Source organism: Salmo salar, chromosome ssa10 (assembly GCF_905237065.1).
Source record: "Salmo salar chromosome ssa10, Ssal_v3.1, whole genome shotgun sequence".
Classification (NCBI taxonomy): domain Eukaryota; kingdom Metazoa; phylum Chordata; class Actinopteri; order Salmoniformes; family Salmonidae; genus Salmo; species Salmo salar.
Window position 1 is genome coordinate 43,033,217 of NC_059451.1, and position 17,777 is coordinate 43,050,993.

The 17,777-nt window shown below is 47.9% G+C and overlaps 1 protein-coding gene across 1 annotated transcript in view; it reads right to left on the reverse strand.

Annotated features, from left to right (window-relative positions):
• Window positions 1-17,777, reverse strand: part of LOC106560452 (collagen alpha-1(XXIV) chain) — a 199,288-nt gene that overhangs the window by 22,452 nt on the left and 159,059 nt on the right. The window contains exons 44-47 of the mRNA XM_014123375.2: window positions 15,528-15,581; window positions 14,162-14,215; window positions 7,056-7,109; window positions 5,372-5,479 (exon numbers count right to left, since the gene is read on the reverse strand). Of these exons, the coding sequence (XP_013978850.2) occupies window positions 5,372-5,479; window positions 7,056-7,109; window positions 14,162-14,215; window positions 15,528-15,581 (270 nt within the window). The remainder of the gene's footprint in view (window positions 1-5,371; window positions 5,480-7,055; window positions 7,110-14,161; window positions 14,216-15,527; window positions 15,582-17,777) is intronic.

The window sequence follows — 17,777 nt, forward strand, 5'->3', positions numbered from 1 at the left end:
CAGCATGATGGACTCATGGACGTGGGAACAAATACTGGACGGAGAGGGACCATGGACTCAGGCTGGGGAGTATCGCGTCCCGCAGTGGGAGATCGAAGCGGCGAGAGCGGAGAGGCGATGGTATGACATGAGAGAGCTGCTGGTTTGGTGCATAAGGCACGGCATTCGCCCTACGGAGCGTGTCAGTGAATTGATGTCACCTGAGTCAGTTCTCCATACTCGTCCTGAGGTGCGTGCTAGCCGTCTGTTGAAGACTGTGCCTGTGCCCAGAAACAGGCCTCCTGCATGTCTTCCCAGCCCTGCACGTCCTGTGCCTATGCCCAGAACCAGGCCTCTTGCATGAATTCCCATCCTGGTCAAGCCCGTGCCTCCTCCTCGGACCAGTCCTCCAGTGGGTTTCCCCATCTTGGTTAAGCGTGTGCCTCCTCCTGGGACCAGGCCTCCAGTGGGTCTCCCCATCCTGGTCTGTCCTGTGCCTGCTCCTCGGACCAGGCCTCCAGTGGGTCTCCCCATCCTGGTTAAGCCTGTGCCTCCTCCTCGGACCAGTCCTCCAGTGGGTTTCCCCATCTTGGTTAAGCGTGTGCCTCCTCCTGGGACCAGGCCTCCAGTGGGTCTCCCCATCCTGGTCTGTCCTGTGCCTGCTCCTCGGACCAGGCCTCCAGTGGGTCTCCCCATCCTGGTTAAGCCTGTGCCTCCTCCTCGGACCAGTCCTCCAGTGGGTTTCCCCATCTTGGTTAAGCCTGTGCCTCCTCCTTGGACCAGGCCTCCAGTGGGTCTCCCCATCCTGGTCTGTCCTGTGCCTGCTCCTCGGACCAGTCCTCCAGTGGGTTTCCCCATCTTGGTTAAGCGTGTGCCTCCGCCTGGGAACAGGCCTCCGTGCAGGTCTCCCCATCCTGGTCGTCCTGTGCCTATGCCCTCGGACCAGGCCTCTTGCAGTGGGTCTCCCCATCCTGGTTAAGCCCGTGCCTCCTCCTCGGACCAGTCCTCCAGTGGGTTTCCCCATCTTGGTTAAGCGTGTGCCTCCTCCTGGGACCAGGCCTCCAGTGGGTCTCCCCATCCTGGTCTGTCCTGTGCCTGCTCCTCGGACCAGGCCTCCAGTGGGTCTCCCCATCCTGGTTAAGCCTGTGCCTCCTCCTCGGACCAGTCCTCCAGTGGGTTTCCCCATCTTGGTTAAGCCTGTGCCTCCTCCTTGGACCAGGCCTCCAGTGGGTCTCCCCATCCTGGTCTGTCCTGTGCCTGCTCCTCGGACCAGTCCTCCAGTGGGTTTCCCCATCTTGGTTAAGCCTGTGCCTGCGCCCAGAAACAGGCCTCCTGCATGTCTTCCCAGCCCTGCACGTCCTGTGCCTATGCCCAGAACCAGGCCTCTTGCATGTCTTCCCATCCTGGTCAAGCCCGTGCCTCCTCCTCGGACCAGTCCTCCAGTGGGTTTCCCCATCTTGGTTAAGCGTGTGCCTCCTCCTGGGACCAGGCCTCCAGTGGGTCTCCCCATCCTGGTCTGTCCTGTGCCTGCTCCTCGGACCAGGCCTCCAGTGGGTCTCCCCATCCTGGTTAAGCCTGTGCCTCCTCCTCGGACCAGGCCTCCAGTGGGTCTCCCCATCCTGGTCAATCCTGTGCCTCCTCCTAGGACCAGGCCACCAGTGGGTCTCCCCATCCTGTTCCGTCCTGTCCCACCTCCCAGGACTAGGCCTCCAGTGGGTCTCGCCAGTTCGGAGCCGCCAGAGCCGCCCGCCAGTCCGGAGCCGCCAGAGCCGCCCGCCAGTCCGGAGCCGCCAGAGCTGCCCGCCAGTCAGGAGCCGCCCGCCAGTCAGGAGCCGCCAGAGCCGCCCGCCAGTCAGGAGCCGCCAGAGCCGCCCGCCAGTCAGGAGCCGCCAGAGCCGCCCGCCAGTCAGGAGCCGCCAGAGCCGCCCGCCAGTCAGGAGCCGCCAGAGCGGCCCGCCTGTCCGGAGCCGCCAGAGCGGCCCGCCTGTCCGGATCCGCCAGAGCGGCCCGCCTGTCCGGATCCGCCAGAGCGGCCCGCCTGTCCGGATCCGCCAGAGCGGCCCGCCTGTACGGATCTGCCAGAGTGGCCCGCCTGTCCGGGCGCAGCAAGGGACACCCGCCAGCCGGACGCAGCCATCGCCGCCCGCCAGCCGGGCGCAGCCAGGGTCGTCCGCCAGCCGGGCTCAACCAGGGTCGCCCGCCAGCCGGGCGCAACAAGGGTCGCCCGCCAGCCGGGCGCAGCCAGGGTCATCCGCCAGTCGGGCGCAGCAAGGGTCACCCGCCAGCCGGGCGCAGCCATCGCCGCCCGCCAGCCGGGTGCAGCCAGGGTCGTCCGCCAGCCGGGCGCAACAAGGATCGCCCGCCAGCCGGGCGAAGTCAGGGTCGCCCACCAGACCTTCGGCGCGGCCAGGTGCGCCACCTAAGAGGGCGACGCCAAGGGTGGGGCAGAGGCCACATCCCGAAACCTGAGCCGCCGCCGTAAGAAGGCCCACCCAGACCCTCCCCTTCAGTGTCAGGTTTTGTGGCCGGAGTCCGCACCTTGGGGGGGTACTGTAACGCCCTGGCCATAGAGAGGGGTTTTTTGTTCTTTATTTTGGTTAGGCCAGGGTGTTACATTGGGTGGGCGTTCTATGTTCTTTTTCTATGTTTTTGTATTTCTTTGTTTTGGGCCGTGTGTGGCTCCCAATCAGGCACAGCTGAAGTTCGTTGTTGTTGATTGGGAGTCACACATAAGTGCATGTTTTTCCGTTGGGGTTTTGTGGGTAATTGTTTCTGTCATTGTGTTTCACCTGACAGGACTGTTTGGCTGTCAGTTTCTTATTTTGTAGTTGTATAGTGTTCCGTTTAATAATTAAATATGATGAACACTAACTCCGCTGCGTTTTGGTCCACTCTCTCTTATGGCAGACGTTACAGTATGACATCAAAGTGGTATTTATTATAATCCTCAACGTCTCATCTTTCAAAATACATAGAGTCATCTTAATTTACAGCTTTCCCCTCACTTAGACAACAAATATTCGCAAAAGTTGCCCAATTACCAGAACAGCAATCAGTCAAAAGCCATACAGCGCTTTGAAGCGCAGAGCCAGGGCTCTGACGTCATGTATATAATGTTACCGAACAGTGATTACATTTCAATTTAGGTGCTTATTAGTGCCCAAAACTGCCATTTTCAACCAGTATAGAGGCATGAGTGTAAAAGGCTACCCAAATATAATAAATAAACCCCTTTAGCATTACTACTCTGGCTAAGTGGATTGAGTGGCAAAAGTGCAACTAATGTACTACCTGCACCCAATGGAATTAATTAGGGAGAGACCAGGAGAGAAAGAGGAAGCAAGAGAGACAGAGAGGAGACAGAGAGGAGAGAGAGACAGAAGGAGATAGAGACAGAGAGGCAGAGAGGAGAGAGAGACAGAAGGAGGTAGAGAGAGACAGAGAGGCAGAGAGGAGAGACAGAAGGAGATAGAGAGGGACAGAGAGGCGGAGAGGAGAGAGAGACAGAAGGAGACCGAGAGAGACAGAGAGGCAGAGAGGAGAGACAGAAGGAGATAGAGAGGGACAGAGAGGCGGAGAGGAGAGAGAGACAGAAGGAGATAGAGAAAAACAGAGTGATAGACAGCTAGTGGTCAGACTGTTTGGTCAGTAAGATAATACTAGATTTGGGGGATGGTGCTCAGGTCAGGGGGACACAGAGGCTAGTCTATGATATGGTCCCCTAACTCCGTCTGACACAAGTTAGACCCACAGAGAGACAGAAACAATTACTGCCAGGCATGTACCATTCACTGGTTACGCCATTCAACCAATTCAGAAAAGGGACATGGAGGGAGAGGAAGAGAAATAGGAGGAAAGGGAAGACAGAAGAGGAGGAGGATGAGGAAGAAAATGGTGATGATAATGATGAAGAGTTGAACAAGTAGTGGAGGAGGAAGAGGAGGAAGAGGAGGAGGACAGAGTGTACTGTAAAACACTCCAGTAGGTCGGCTCCTCTAGGGTAGCTGAAGCAGTAGTTCTGACAGTATTGTTTTCCCTTGGGAGGTAATGTAGTTACAGTATGTGTGTAAAATCACCCTGGTTGTTTCCTGCTGGGATATCCCTCCCTGTCAGAGAGAGTCTATGTGTTTTCACCGTAAAGAACTCACTCCCTAACCGCATCTGTGCCACCAGACCTGCTTCTTATGTAACTGACAGACAGGGTGGCTAATACTGAAGGTCCTCCACTGTCGGTCTGGCTGTCTGAGTAGCAGGGGAAAACTAAAGGACATCCATGCATGAAATACCCACATACTCAGGGCTGCCGGGGATGCAGACTTTAGTATAAAGAATCCCACTGATCTCTGACCACAGAAACCCAATCAAATCAAATAAGCCATTTAATGACCAGTCATTTCCTGACAAATAAGCTTCAGCACTTTAAACACAGCTGGTGGGAGCAGGGTCCGTATTCATTAAGCCTCCCAGTGTGCAGGAGTGCTGAACTAGGATCAGTTTCTCCTTTTAGATTATAATTGCTGGACAGGGTAGACCTGATGCTAGATCAGTATAAGAATACGGGCCCAGAAGGAGAGGGAGAAGGGAAAGGGAGGGGCAGCCATATTTCAGTCTTCTAAAGCTCCATTTCTCCTGTGATATGTTGATTTACTGGATTACAGGAGTCTTTCCATCCTGGTTGCAGTCTAACCACAATCACATTAATAATGTGTTGTTGTCTTAATCTACTTAAAGGATTTTTGTTCTTCATTAGTCCACTGTTCCCAAGATGTTTTCAATGTCAGCAGTCAAATTTTCAAGATTTAGGATTTTCAAGAAGTATTCATTTTGCATCATGTGATGCATTATGCATCATCATTATGATGTGGCAAGTGACACTTTGCTTCTTGAAAATCCAATATCTTGAAAACTTGATTGCTGACATGGACTAATGAAAGAAATACTATAATATAGTTTTGAGTGTATTTTTCCTTTAATAATGGGATAATCTCATAACTTTATTCAGCCCATTCCTCAGTTTGGCCATTGTTGGAGATTTACTGTGACGCTAGCTAGTGTTGTGATTGCGTGTAATGTCACAAGAGAAATAGATAGAGGTTTTGAGCGAGGAGACGTGGTAAAACGAAATAAGAAAGGGGTCACTGGATCGTAAACTTTATTCTGATTCAGAGAGCGGGTCAGACTGTCAGCTACAAACATGTAACGATGCTGAGAGAATGGCTCTCTTCAAGTTTGCTTACACAATGTAATAATCCCGACTCTTACTGTGACCTACTGTAGAGCACGGACAGGGCAAGAGTTTGTTTATGGACAGATTATAGGGCCCCATTCTGTGTGTGTGTGTGTGTGTGTGTGTCCGTGTGTGTGTGTGTGAGGGACAGGATATGATGCCTACCTGTCGCCCAGTCTTCCCTGGAAATCCTGGTAACCCAACTAGTCCTGGAGGACCGTCAGGCCCAGCGTATCCCTCCATGCCTCTGGGTCCAAGTAAACCAACTTCGCCCTGGGAAATACAAAACAACAATATCAAACTCAATCTGTCGTGTCTCCATGACAATACTTGTAAAGGCATTAGTTATGGGCGCTAACGTGAATATTCAGGTCTTAGCCAGTTGAGGTCACTTCTCACTGTAATGCATTTTATCCAACCAACTACACTACGATACACTACCGCTCTAATCTCCCAACCTTCCCCAGTCCCCCACGGCCTTCTCCCCCTTAGTTGGCTGTATATAAATCTACCTTCAGAGACATCTGGAATAAAGAGATACATTCCCAACTGGCAGTGATGGCCTGGGATCTATATCTGTTTTATGGAAAATAAAGGGAAGTGCATTTTGACCTCAACATATTGTCATGTGCTCTAATATTGTATAGACTGACTATATACAGCACTGAACATTTTGTCCTGCTACTTTAACGAAACAAACCCAATGAAATGTCATGTCATGGAGAGTACATGTACTGGACATTGTTATGGACTTCTCTGTAAATATGAAATCAAATAAAATTGTATTTGTCACATGTGCCGAATACTGACAAGCCCTTAGCCGACAATGCAGTAAAAAAATAAAAATAGTTAAGAAAATAATTACTAAATAAACGAATGTAAAAAAAGTAACACAATAAAATAACAATAACGAAACTATATACAGGGGGTACCGGTAGTTAGTCAATGTGCGGGGTTACAGGTTAGTTGAGGTAATTGATGTAATATGTACATGTACCGTAGGTAGGGGTAAAGTGACTATGCATAGATAATAAACAGAGTAGCAGCAGTGTAAAAAAAAGAGGGGGGGGTCAATGCAAATAGTCCAGGTAGACATTTGATTAGCTGTTCAGCAGTCTTACAGCTTGGGAGTAGAAGCTGTTAAGGAGCCTTTTGGACCTAGACTTGGCGCTCCAGTACCGCTTGCCGTGCGGTAGCAGAGAAAGCAGTCTATGACTTGGGTGGCTGGAGTCTTTGACAATTTTTTGGGCCTTCCTCTGACACCGCCTAGTAGAGAGGTCCTGAATGGCAGGAAGCTTGGCCCCAGTGATGTACTGGGTCGTACGCACTACCCTCTGTAGCGCCTTATGGCTGGATGCCGAAGGTTTCCACCTAGGCGGTGATGCAACCGGTCAGGATGCTCTCGATGGTGCAGCTGTAGAACCTTTTGATAACATCACTCAGCATGTTCTCGGCAATAACTCATTCGATTTGTTTCCATCACTCCACGGCCTCTCTCTCTCCATCATCCCTCCTTCCCTGCTTTCTATCTCTTCACACAGGCTCTCTCTCGCTCTCTCTCTCCCTCTCTCTCTTTCTGTCTGTCCCTCTATCTCTACTTCTCTCCCCATTTCTCCCCCCTACAAAGTAGTCCATAACGTAAATGTTATGGACTAATCTCCACGCAACACAATGCATTAGGCTTGTTTATTGTAGTACAGAATGTAATGCAGTATCTCTTACCTCCCTCTGTACCTCTCTACATCTCTCCCATCACCCTCTCCCTCTGTACATCTCTCCCATCACCCTCTCCCTCTGCCCGTCTTTCTTTCTTCATGTCTTCTCTACATTGTGGTGATGTGATACTTACTTCAACACCAGCGGTCCCAGTCAGGCCCCTCGCTCCTTTCTTCCCTTCGAAGCCCTGTACAACACACACACACACACACACACACACACACACACACACACACACACACACACACACACACACACACACTCCAATTGTTTTGTTACCAATAAAAACAAATCCATTATTTATCTACATGTGTCTGCTTATTCCCTGACAGAGGCAGTCCCTTCCTCTGTATGTGTGTGGTTACTTTACAGTTTTTTACAATCACTTTGGCACTAATTTTAGACCCTTGATGTCATTTTTCAAAACTCTAGACACAAAACTCACAACCGATGATCAAAAAGCACATTTTCAAAACTAACACTTTTTCCAATTGCTTAGATACAATACACATAAAGCTAAGATCATTTGTTCATTCAACTAAAATCACCAGTTCAAAATGACACAACTTAACATCAAAGTATTACCATTTCAAAATGCAGTTCACACATTACATCTGAGATGACTGTCTATTCATTTCATTACAATGATCTAACTATCAATTGATACACCTGCTGAAAATGATAACTGTTGCATTACTCTTAATGCATAGTTTTATGGAAACTGACAAACAATATTCCATGTTTAGATCATGAAAACTTCAGGATAATGAGATCCAGTGACACCAATTACCGTGGAACATGAACCAATTGGACTACATTAACTATGGATGTAATATTTCATCATCATTCTTTATCAGACACTGTTTCTATGGTCCCATGTACCACTTTCCAGACCATGTTTTCAGATTTGACATTACTGTATACTACGGCCACTTTATTAAGTACACCTATCTAGCACTGGGTAGGACCCCCTTTTGCAGCATGCACACCATTGTTTTAAACGGCTGTTATTTGAGCATTTGTGGCCTTTCTGTTAGCTTGAATGAGTCGGGACATTCTCCTCTGACCTCTCTCATTAACAAGGTGTTTTTGCCCACAGAACTGCCGCTTACTGAATGTGTTTTGTTTATCGCACCATTCTCTGTAAACTCTAGAGACTGTAGTGCGCAAAAATCCCAAGAAGGCAGCTGTTTCTGAGATACTGGAATCACCATGTGTGGCACCAGCAATCATACCACGGTCAAAGGCGTATCTTGCCCGTTCTAATGTTTGGTCGAACAACAACTAAAACTCTCTACTCTATATACTCTACATATTGAGTTGCAGGCAGCCACATGATTCGCTATTCAAAGGAGCAGGCTATTTGCGTTAACACGCAGGTGTACCTATTAAAGTGGCCAGTGAGTGTATGTATGCAGGCCCTTGTAATTGCTTTTCAAAAACTGCCAACTCGTTACTGATGATTGATTTCACATTGTGGTGCGGGTATCTAGTGAGTGGTATGCACCTAGGATCAAGGGAGACACTATAGTGTTTTAGTACTATATCTCTTGACCAATGATGAAAATAATCATGGCCTCTAAACCTTCAAGCTGCATACTGGACCCTATTCCAACTAAACTACTGAAAGAGCTGCTTCCTGTGCTTGGCCCTCCTATGTTGAAAATAATAAACGGCTCTCTATCCACCGGATGTGTACCAAACTCACTAAAAGTGGCAGTAATAAAGCCTCTCTTGAGAAAGCCAAACCTTGACCCAGAAAATATAAAAAACTATCGGCCTATATCGAATCTTCCATTCCTCTCAAAAAATGTTGAAAAAGCTGTTGCGCAGCAACTCACTGCCTTCCTGAAGACAAACAATGTATACGAAACGCTTCAGTCTGGTTTTAGACCCCATCATAGCACTGAGACTGCACTTGTGAAGGTGGTAAATTACCTTTTAATGATGTCAGACCGAGGCTCTGCATCTGTCCTCGTGCTCCTAGATCTTAGCGCTGCTTTTGATACCATCGATCACCACATTCTTTTGGAGAGATTGAAAACCCAAATTGGTCTACACGGACAAGTTCTGGCCTGGTTTAGATCTTATCTGTCGGAAAGATATCAGTTTGTCTCTGTGAATGGTTTGTCCTCTGACAAATCAACTGTAAATTTCGGTGTTCCTCAAGGTTCCGTTTTAGGACCACTATTGTTTTCACTATATATTTTACCTCTTGGGGATGTCATTCGAAAACATGTTACATTTCACTGCTATGCGGATGACACACAGCTGGACATTTCAATGAAACATGGTGAAGCCCCAAAATTGCCCTCGCTAGAAGCCTGTGTTTCAGACATAAGGAAGTGGATGGCTGCAAACTTTCTACTTTTAAACTCGGACAAAACAGAGATGCTTGTTCTAGGTCCCAAGAAACAAAGAGATCTTCTGTTAAATCTGACAATTAATCTTGATGGTTGTACAGTCGTCTCAAATAAAACTGTGAAGGACCTCGTCGTTACTCTGGACCCTGATCTCTCTTTTGAAGAACATATCAAGACTGTTTCAAGGACAGCTTTTTTCCATCTACGTAACATTGCAAAAATCAGAAACTTTCTGTCCACAAATGATGCAGAAAAATGTATCCATGCTTTTGTTACTTCTAGGTTGGACTACTGCAATGCTCTACTTTCCGGCTACCCAGATAAAGCACTAAATAAACTTCAGTTAGTGCTAGATACGGCTGCTAGAATCCTGACTAGAACCAAAAAATTTGATCATATTACTCCAGTGTTAGCCTCCCTACACTGGCTTCCTGTAAAGGCAAGGGCTGATTTCAAGGTTTTACTGCTAACCTACAAAGCATTACATGGGCTTGCTCCTACCTATCTTTCCGATTTGGTCCTGCCGTACATACCTATACGTACGCTACGGTCACAAGACGCAGGTCTCCTAATTGTCCCTAGAATTTCTAAGCAAACAGCTGGAGGCAGGGCTTTCTCCTATAGAGCTCCATTTTTATGGAATAGTCTGCCTACCCATGTGAGAGATGCAGACTCGGTCTCAACCTTTAAGTCTTTACTGAAGACTCATCTCTTCAGTGGGTCCTATGATTGAGTGTAGTCTGGCCCAGGAGTGTGAAGGTGAACGGAAAGGCTCTGGAGCAACGAACCGCCCTTGCTGTCTCTGCCTGAGTCACTGGCTTATTGGTGTTCTTCCATGCCGTCCCTAGGAGGGGTGCGTCACTTGAGTGGGTTGAGTCACTGACATGGTCTTCCTGTCTGGGTTGGCGCCCCCCTTGGGTTGTGCCGTGGCGGAGATCTTTGTGGGCTATACTCGGCCTTGTCTCAGGATGGTAAGTTGGTGGTTGAAGATATCCCTCTAGTGGTGTGGGGGCTGTGCTTTGGCAAAGTGGGTGGGGTTATATACTTCCTATTTGGCCCTGTCCGGGGGTATCGTCGGATGGGGCCACAGTGTCTCCTGACCCCTCCTGTCTCAGCCTCTAGTATTTATGCTGCAGTAGTTTATGTGTCGGGGGGCTAGGGTCAGTCTGTTATATCTGGAGTATTTCTCCTGTCTTATCCGGTGTCCTGTGTGAATTTAAGTATGCTCTCTCTAATTCTTTCTTTCTTTCTCTCTCTCGGAGGACCTGAGCCCTAGGACCATGCCTCAGGTCTACCTGACATGATGACTCATTGCTGTCCCCAGTCCACCTGGCCATGCTGCTGCTCCAGTTTCAACTGTTCTGCCTGCGGCTATGGAACCCTGACCTGTTCACCGGACGTGCAACCTGTCCCAGACCTGCTGTTTGCAACTCTCTAGAGACAGCAGGAGCGGTAGAGATACTCTCAATGATCGGCTATGAAAAGCCAACTGACATTTACTCTTGAGGTGCTGACTTGTTGCACCCTCGACAACTGTAATTATTATTATTTGACCATGCTGGTCATTTATGAACATTTGAACATCTTGGCCATGTTCTGTTATAATCTCCACCCGGCACAGCCAGAAGAGGACTGGCCACCCCTCATAGCCTGGTTCCTCTCTAGGTTTCTTCCTAGGTTTTGGCCTTTCTAGGGAGTTTTTCCTAGCCACCGTGCTTCTACACCTGCATTGCTTGCTGTTTGGGGTTTTAGGCTGGGTTTCTGTACAGCACTTTGAGATATCAGCTGATGTAAGAAGGGCTATATAAATAAATTTGATTTGATTTGACCTGCAGCAACATAGAGAACATGGAGTCAGCTGGTGATCCAGGTCACAATAGAGGTCAAGCAGTGGGAGGAGGAAGACGAGGAAGACGTGGTGGTCAAAGGAATGTCAGGAGACAAGCACCCCTTCTGAGTGGTGGTCGTGGGCTTCGTTTGAGAGGTGTGGGGGAACGTGGTAGAGCACAAGGCCACGAACCAAGACAGCGGCAGCAACAGCAAAGAGTGTCCAATGAAATCCGAGCAATAGTTGTAGATCCTGTCGTAAATCATGGCATGACAATGACTGAGGCAGCTACAATGATTCAACCAAACCTCAGAAGATCAATTGTGGCCTCAATCATCAGAACTTTCCGCAATGAGAACCGGTAAGTCTTCACCATGCACTAAACATTAGGCTACTCTCAATTGTCAAATTACTGTATACTGCATGCCAATGTGTACCACAGAGTAGGTGATGTGACTAAATGTGTTCTTACTGTAATTTTCCTTGCAGAATTGAGATTAGGCCAAATAGGGGAGGCAGAGGCAAAATTCTGACTGACCAACAAGAGCGGGCTGTGGTCAATTTGGTTCGGGTCAAAAATGATATTCGCCTTACAAAAATCCGGCAGCATATCTTGGACAATGACGACATGTTCAACAATGTGGAAGCCATAAGTTTGCCAACTATTGCACACATGCTGAAAAGGCACCAGGTGTCTCTAAAACAGCTATACCGTGTGCCTTTTGAAAGAAATGCAGACAGAGTGAAGCAACTGAGGACTGAGTATGTTCAGGTATGTTCAGTTTCAAGATTCCTGTTGTGAAAAATTCCCCAAAAATTCTACATCATTGTAATCAGTAATTATCTTTCCAAAATGTCTTTTTAGAGGGTGATGAAGCTGGATGCTGACGAAAACCATCACAAATTCCTATTTTTGGATGAGGCAGGGTTCAACCTGGCCAAGACAAGAAGGAGAGGTCGGAATTTCATTGGCCAGCGGGCAACCATCCAAGTACCTGCACAACGTGGAGCAAACATCCCCATGTGTGCGGCTATATCGGAAGAGGGTGTGGTGGGACGCAGACCCCGTATTGGATCATATAATGCAGCTCTCCTTGTAACCTTCCTTGATGAGCTAAATCAGGTCTGTAGAGCTGATGGCGTGACCTACGTCATTTTGTGGGATAATGTCAGGTTCCACCATGCTCACAATGGTGCAAGCATGGTTTCAGACCCATCAACAATTTACCACCTTGTACATACCTCCATACTCTCCTTTCCTTAACCCGACTGAGGAATTTTTCTCCACATGGAGGTGGAAGGTATATGATAGGCGACCTCACGAACAAGCCACCCTTCTCTAGGCCATGGATGACGCATGCAATGACATCATGGCAGACCAGTGTCAGGCCTGGATTCGCCATGCCCGAAGATTCTTCCCAAGATGTTTGGCTAATGAAAACATCCATTGTGATGTGGATGAGAACCTGTGGCCAAATCCACAAGACAGGGTTGATGGAAATATAGAAGAACAGTAATCAATCCTTTGTTTTGCTTTTTACAGTAAGCCAGGTGAGGAACACTGCAGTTGATGTTTTACTGTAGTTTTTTTCTTTTTTGGAACTAATTATTTTTGCTTTGATTCAAAGAAACGTATGTTGTGATTTTATTGTATTTCATCAATACATTTCAGATTTTGTTCAATGATTCCACTGTGTCTGTAGTGGTATTTCATGATTAATTAGTTATTTGAACCAATGTTTCTGTAAGTGCAAGGTTTCTTTAAAGATATGAATGCACAATGCAATGTTTTGAACATTGGTCTGCCTGTGTTACAAGTGATGACCGTTTTGAGTTTTGTGTCTAGAGTTTTGAAAAATGACCACAAGGTTCTGAAATTAGTGCCAAAGTTATTGTAAAAAACTGTAAGCTTTGGCTAACTGCAGACTAAATGGATGTTTACATATACAGTTCTGCGTAGTGTATACTTCACTCATAGACCTCTAGTCTTGTGTTACTCCAGTTCAGATTTTTCTAAGAAGGCCCGAACTTGCACTCAATATGTGACGCAACAATATTGACTCAATCTGATAAAATAGGCAAATAGGCCAAGTCACATGTCTTAACATGTCAAAGGTATTCAGAACTATGTATGTAAGATACAGTACCTCAGCTTGTTTTTAGGAAATATGTGACCATATGCAGAACAAAGAATCCTATTTCTGTACATAAAGAGCTATATTCCATAAAGAGCAACATTATGTCACAAATGAATGATATTCACAAACTCTGAAAATGTATACATTATCAAGCTGCAGTTAAAATAATTCAGAATTGAAGTGAAAAAAAAATCATACTTGAAGTAAAATAATTCAGACTTGAAGTGAAGTAATTTAGACTTGAAGTGCATAATAAATAGCTCCTTTTCCAAAATTCGAACTGATGCCAGCTTTCTGCATTCTTGTGTGTATTCTCAAGCCTTGTGGAATTCAGACGGAACACTTTGAAGCACGAAGGGCACAGTGGGTGGCCAAACAAACATAATTCTCTGCTTCCTTCTTTCCCCCTCTTTCTCTCCTTCCCTCTTCCGTCTTCTCTGGTATCAAAGGCACAGATGCTCAAGCCCGTCTGCATTGCTTTGGCCCAGTCTGATTTCATGGGAATAAAAGTGTTTTTTTCTCCCTCTCTTCACATGACAATGCTTATGCTCTGGCACTTCGGCTTGTTGATCGAGAGCAATAGAGTCCTAGGTTAAAAACGGTTGTCTCCACGGCTTGGCTAGCTTGTTAGGAACTGCAGTTTGGAAGTGAGGGTCGCCTCTTCTCCCATAGCGTTGACAGGTAATTGCTCAACCCAACCCTCATGGTGTTTGGAGCCATGGAAGCCTGTAGGAAGGCTTCTGCAGTAGGCTGGAGTAACACTTTATTTGGTCATCCAGTTATACAGTAACATCTCATCTAGAGCTCCAGGGAGACATGATTTAACAAACTCTGTGCTTTCCTTTCCCCAAGCCAGGAGCGGAATGAGTCCTATGCATTGATTTACAAAGAATAGCATGATCACACTCACCTGAGTTCCCATTTCTCCCTTCGGGCCCGGTTCTCCGGGTTCCCCTGGTGTTCCCTAATCAACAAAATCACACACACACACACACACACACACACACACACACACACACACACACACACACACACACACACACACACACACACACACACACACACACACACGATTTATTCTTATTTCAATGTGCAAAATGTGACCTAGAAATACAGTTGAAGTCGGAAGTTACATACACCTTAGCCAAATACATTTAAACTCAGTTTTTCACAATTCCTGACTTTTAATCATAGTAAAAATTCCCTGTCTTAGGTCAGTTAGGATCACCACTTTATTTTAAGAATGTGAAATTATTTATTTCATGATGCCATCTATTTTGTGAAGTGCACCAGTCCCTCCTGCAGCAAAGCACCTCCACAACATGATGCTGCCACCCCCGTGCTTCACGGTTGGCATGGTGTTCTTCGGCTTGCAAGCCTCCCCCTTTTTCCTCCAAACATAATGATGATCATTATGGCCAAACAGTTCCATTTTTGTTTCATCAGACCAGAGGACATTTCTCCAAAAAAGTACAATATTTGTCCCCATGTGCAGTTGCAAACCGTAGTCTGGCATATTTATGGCGGTTTTGGAGCAGTGGCTTCTTCCTTGCTGAGCGGCCTTTCAGGTTATGTCGATATAGGACTCGTTTTACTGTGGATATAGATTATTTTGTACCTGTTTCCTCCAGCATCTTCACCACGTTCTTTGCTGTTGTTCTGGGATTGATTTGCACTTTTCGCACCAAAGTACGTTCATCTCTAGGAGATAGAACGCATCGCCTTTCTGAGCGGTATGACGTCTATGTGGTCCCATGGTGTTTATACTTGCGTACTATTGTTTGTACAGATGAACCAGACTTGTGGAGGTCTACAATTTTTTTTCTGAGGTCTTGGCTGATTTCTTTTGATTTTCCCATGATGTCAAGCAATAAGGCACTGAGTTTGAAGGTAGACCTTGAAATACATCCACAGGTACACCTCCAATTGACTCAAATGATGCTTCTAAAGCTTCTAAAGCCATGACATCATTTTCTGGAATTTTCCAAGCTGTTTAAAGGCACAGTCAACTTAGTGTATGTAAACTTCTGACCCACTGAATTTGTGAAACAGTGAATTATAAGTGAAATAATCTGTCTGTAAACAATTGTTGGAAAAATTACTTGTCATGCACAAAGTAGATGTCCTAACCAACTTGCCAAAACTATATTTTGTTCACAAGAAATTTGTGGAGTGGTTGAAAAACGACTTTTAATACTCCAACCTAAGTGTATGTAAACCTCCGACTTCAACTGTAGATGCTGATAAGGCCTACACAGAGTATTTATTGGACTTACAGGAAGGCCTGGTGCTCCAACAGCCCCGCGAAGTCCAGTGATGCCAGTGTGGCCCTGAAAATAACAAAGAGACAAAGACATTACACAGGTGAAACTAGAGCTGGGATGATGAACCATCAATGACCGACACAGACCATACCGATTGTCACGACTTCCGCCGAAGTCGGTCCCTGTCTTTGTTCGGGCAGCGTTCGGCGGTCGACATGACTGGCCTTCTAGCCACCGCCGATCCACTTTTCATTTTCCATTTGTTTTGTCTATGTCTTACACACCGGTTTCACTCACCCAATTACCTGTTTATTATTTAACCCTCTGTTCCCCATGTTTGGTTGTGAGTGATTGTTTGTTGTATTGTGGTCCGTATTTGTGGGCTTGGTAATTGTCTTGTATGTTGATGACTTTGAGTAAAGTTATTTTTATTTACTCATCTCTGCTGTCCTGCGCCTGACTCCTCTGCACCAGCTACACATAGATCCTTACAGAATCACTCACCCTGAATGGAGTCAGCAGGAGCAGACACCCTCCCAGTTCCAGTTGAGGAGCGCGTTCAGCAGCACGTGACCATGTTACAACGTCTGGGCACAGCCATGGATTGCGTGCTGCAGACGATGGATCGTTGGGAGAGAGGAGGAGGTTTTCCATCGCCTCCACCAGCCCCACTACAACAGGTCCCACTGTCCCCCCCTCTTCCACCTGGTCCCAGCGGGATTCGACTCGCGCTCCCAAGGGAGTATGATGGGACGGCTGCCGGATGCCAGGGGTTTCTACTGCAGCTGGAGCTCTACCTGGCGACCGTCCACATGTCTCCTTCGGGGCTTGAGAGTGTGTCCGCCCTTTGCCTCTCAGGCAAAGCCCTAGAGTGGGTCAACGCCGTATGGAGTGAGGGAGACGCGGCGTTGGACCATTACGCAGAGTTCACCCGCCACTTTTGTGCAGTGTTCGACCACCCGCCTGAGGGTCGAGTGGCAGGTGAACGTCTGTTCCACCTGAGGCAGGGGACGAGGAGTGCGCAGGATTTCGCCGGACCCTGGCCGCCAGCGCGGGATGGAACGACAGGGCCCTGATCGATCACTACAGGTGCAGTCTGCGCCAGGACGTCCATCAGGAGTTGGCCTGCCGAGACACCACCCTCACATTGGGCCAGCTGGTGGACAAGTCCATCCGGCTGGACAACCTGCTGACTGCCCTCGGACGTCCGGATCGGGACCTGTCAGTTCCATCCCCCAGCACCTCCGCTCTGATGCGCATGGAGCTGGGAGGTGCTGCACTTAGGGCGACCGGAGGAGGGGTCATTCCCTGCACCATCTGTGGCCGCAGAGGGCACACTGCTGGTCGGTGCTGGGGGGGGGGGGTTCCTCAGGGAGTCGAGGCAGCTGGCAGGGCACTATCGTGTCACCCCAGGTGAGTCAGCACCAGGCTCACCCAGAGCCCCCCGTTGCTCACATGTATGTGTTTATTTCATTTCCTGAGTTTTCCCCGAATTCCCAGCATAAGACGCTAGTAGATTCAGGCGCAGCTGGGAATTTTATTGACCGTTCATTTGCTCATAGTTTAGGGATTCCCCTTGTTCCTGTGGATATGCCCTTCCCTGTGCACGCCCTAGATAGTTGACCATTAGGGTCAGGGCTGATTAGGGAGGCCACCGCCTCACTTGACATGGTTACGCAGGAGGGTCACAAGGAGAGAATCAGTCCCTTCCTTATTGATTCTCCTGCGTTTCCCGTGGTGCTGGGCCTACCCTGGTTGGCCTGTCATAACCCCACTATTTCGTGGCAACAGAGGGCTCTCAAGGGGTGGTCACGAGAGTTCTCAGGGAGGTGTGTGGGGGTTTCCATCGGTGCGACTACGGTGGAAAGTCCAGACCAGGTCTCCACCGTGCGCATTCCCTCAGAACATGCCGATTTGGCTCTCGCTTTCTGTAAGGAGAGGGCGACTAAATTACCACCTCATCGACGGGGGGGATTGTGCGATAAATCTCCTGGTAGTTGCAGCACTTCCCAGGACTCACGTGTATCCTCTGTCACAGGAGGAGACTATGGAAACATATGTCTCCCAAATCCCGGGGGCAGGGATACATCCGGCCCTCCACTTCACCTGCCTCCTCGAGTTTCTTTTTTGTGAAGAAGGATGGGGGTCTGCGCCTGTGTATTGACTATCGAGGGATCAATCAGATCACAGTGAGGTATAGCTACCCACTGCCTCTCATCACCAGTGCGATCGAGTCATTGCACTGGGTGCGCTTCTTCACAA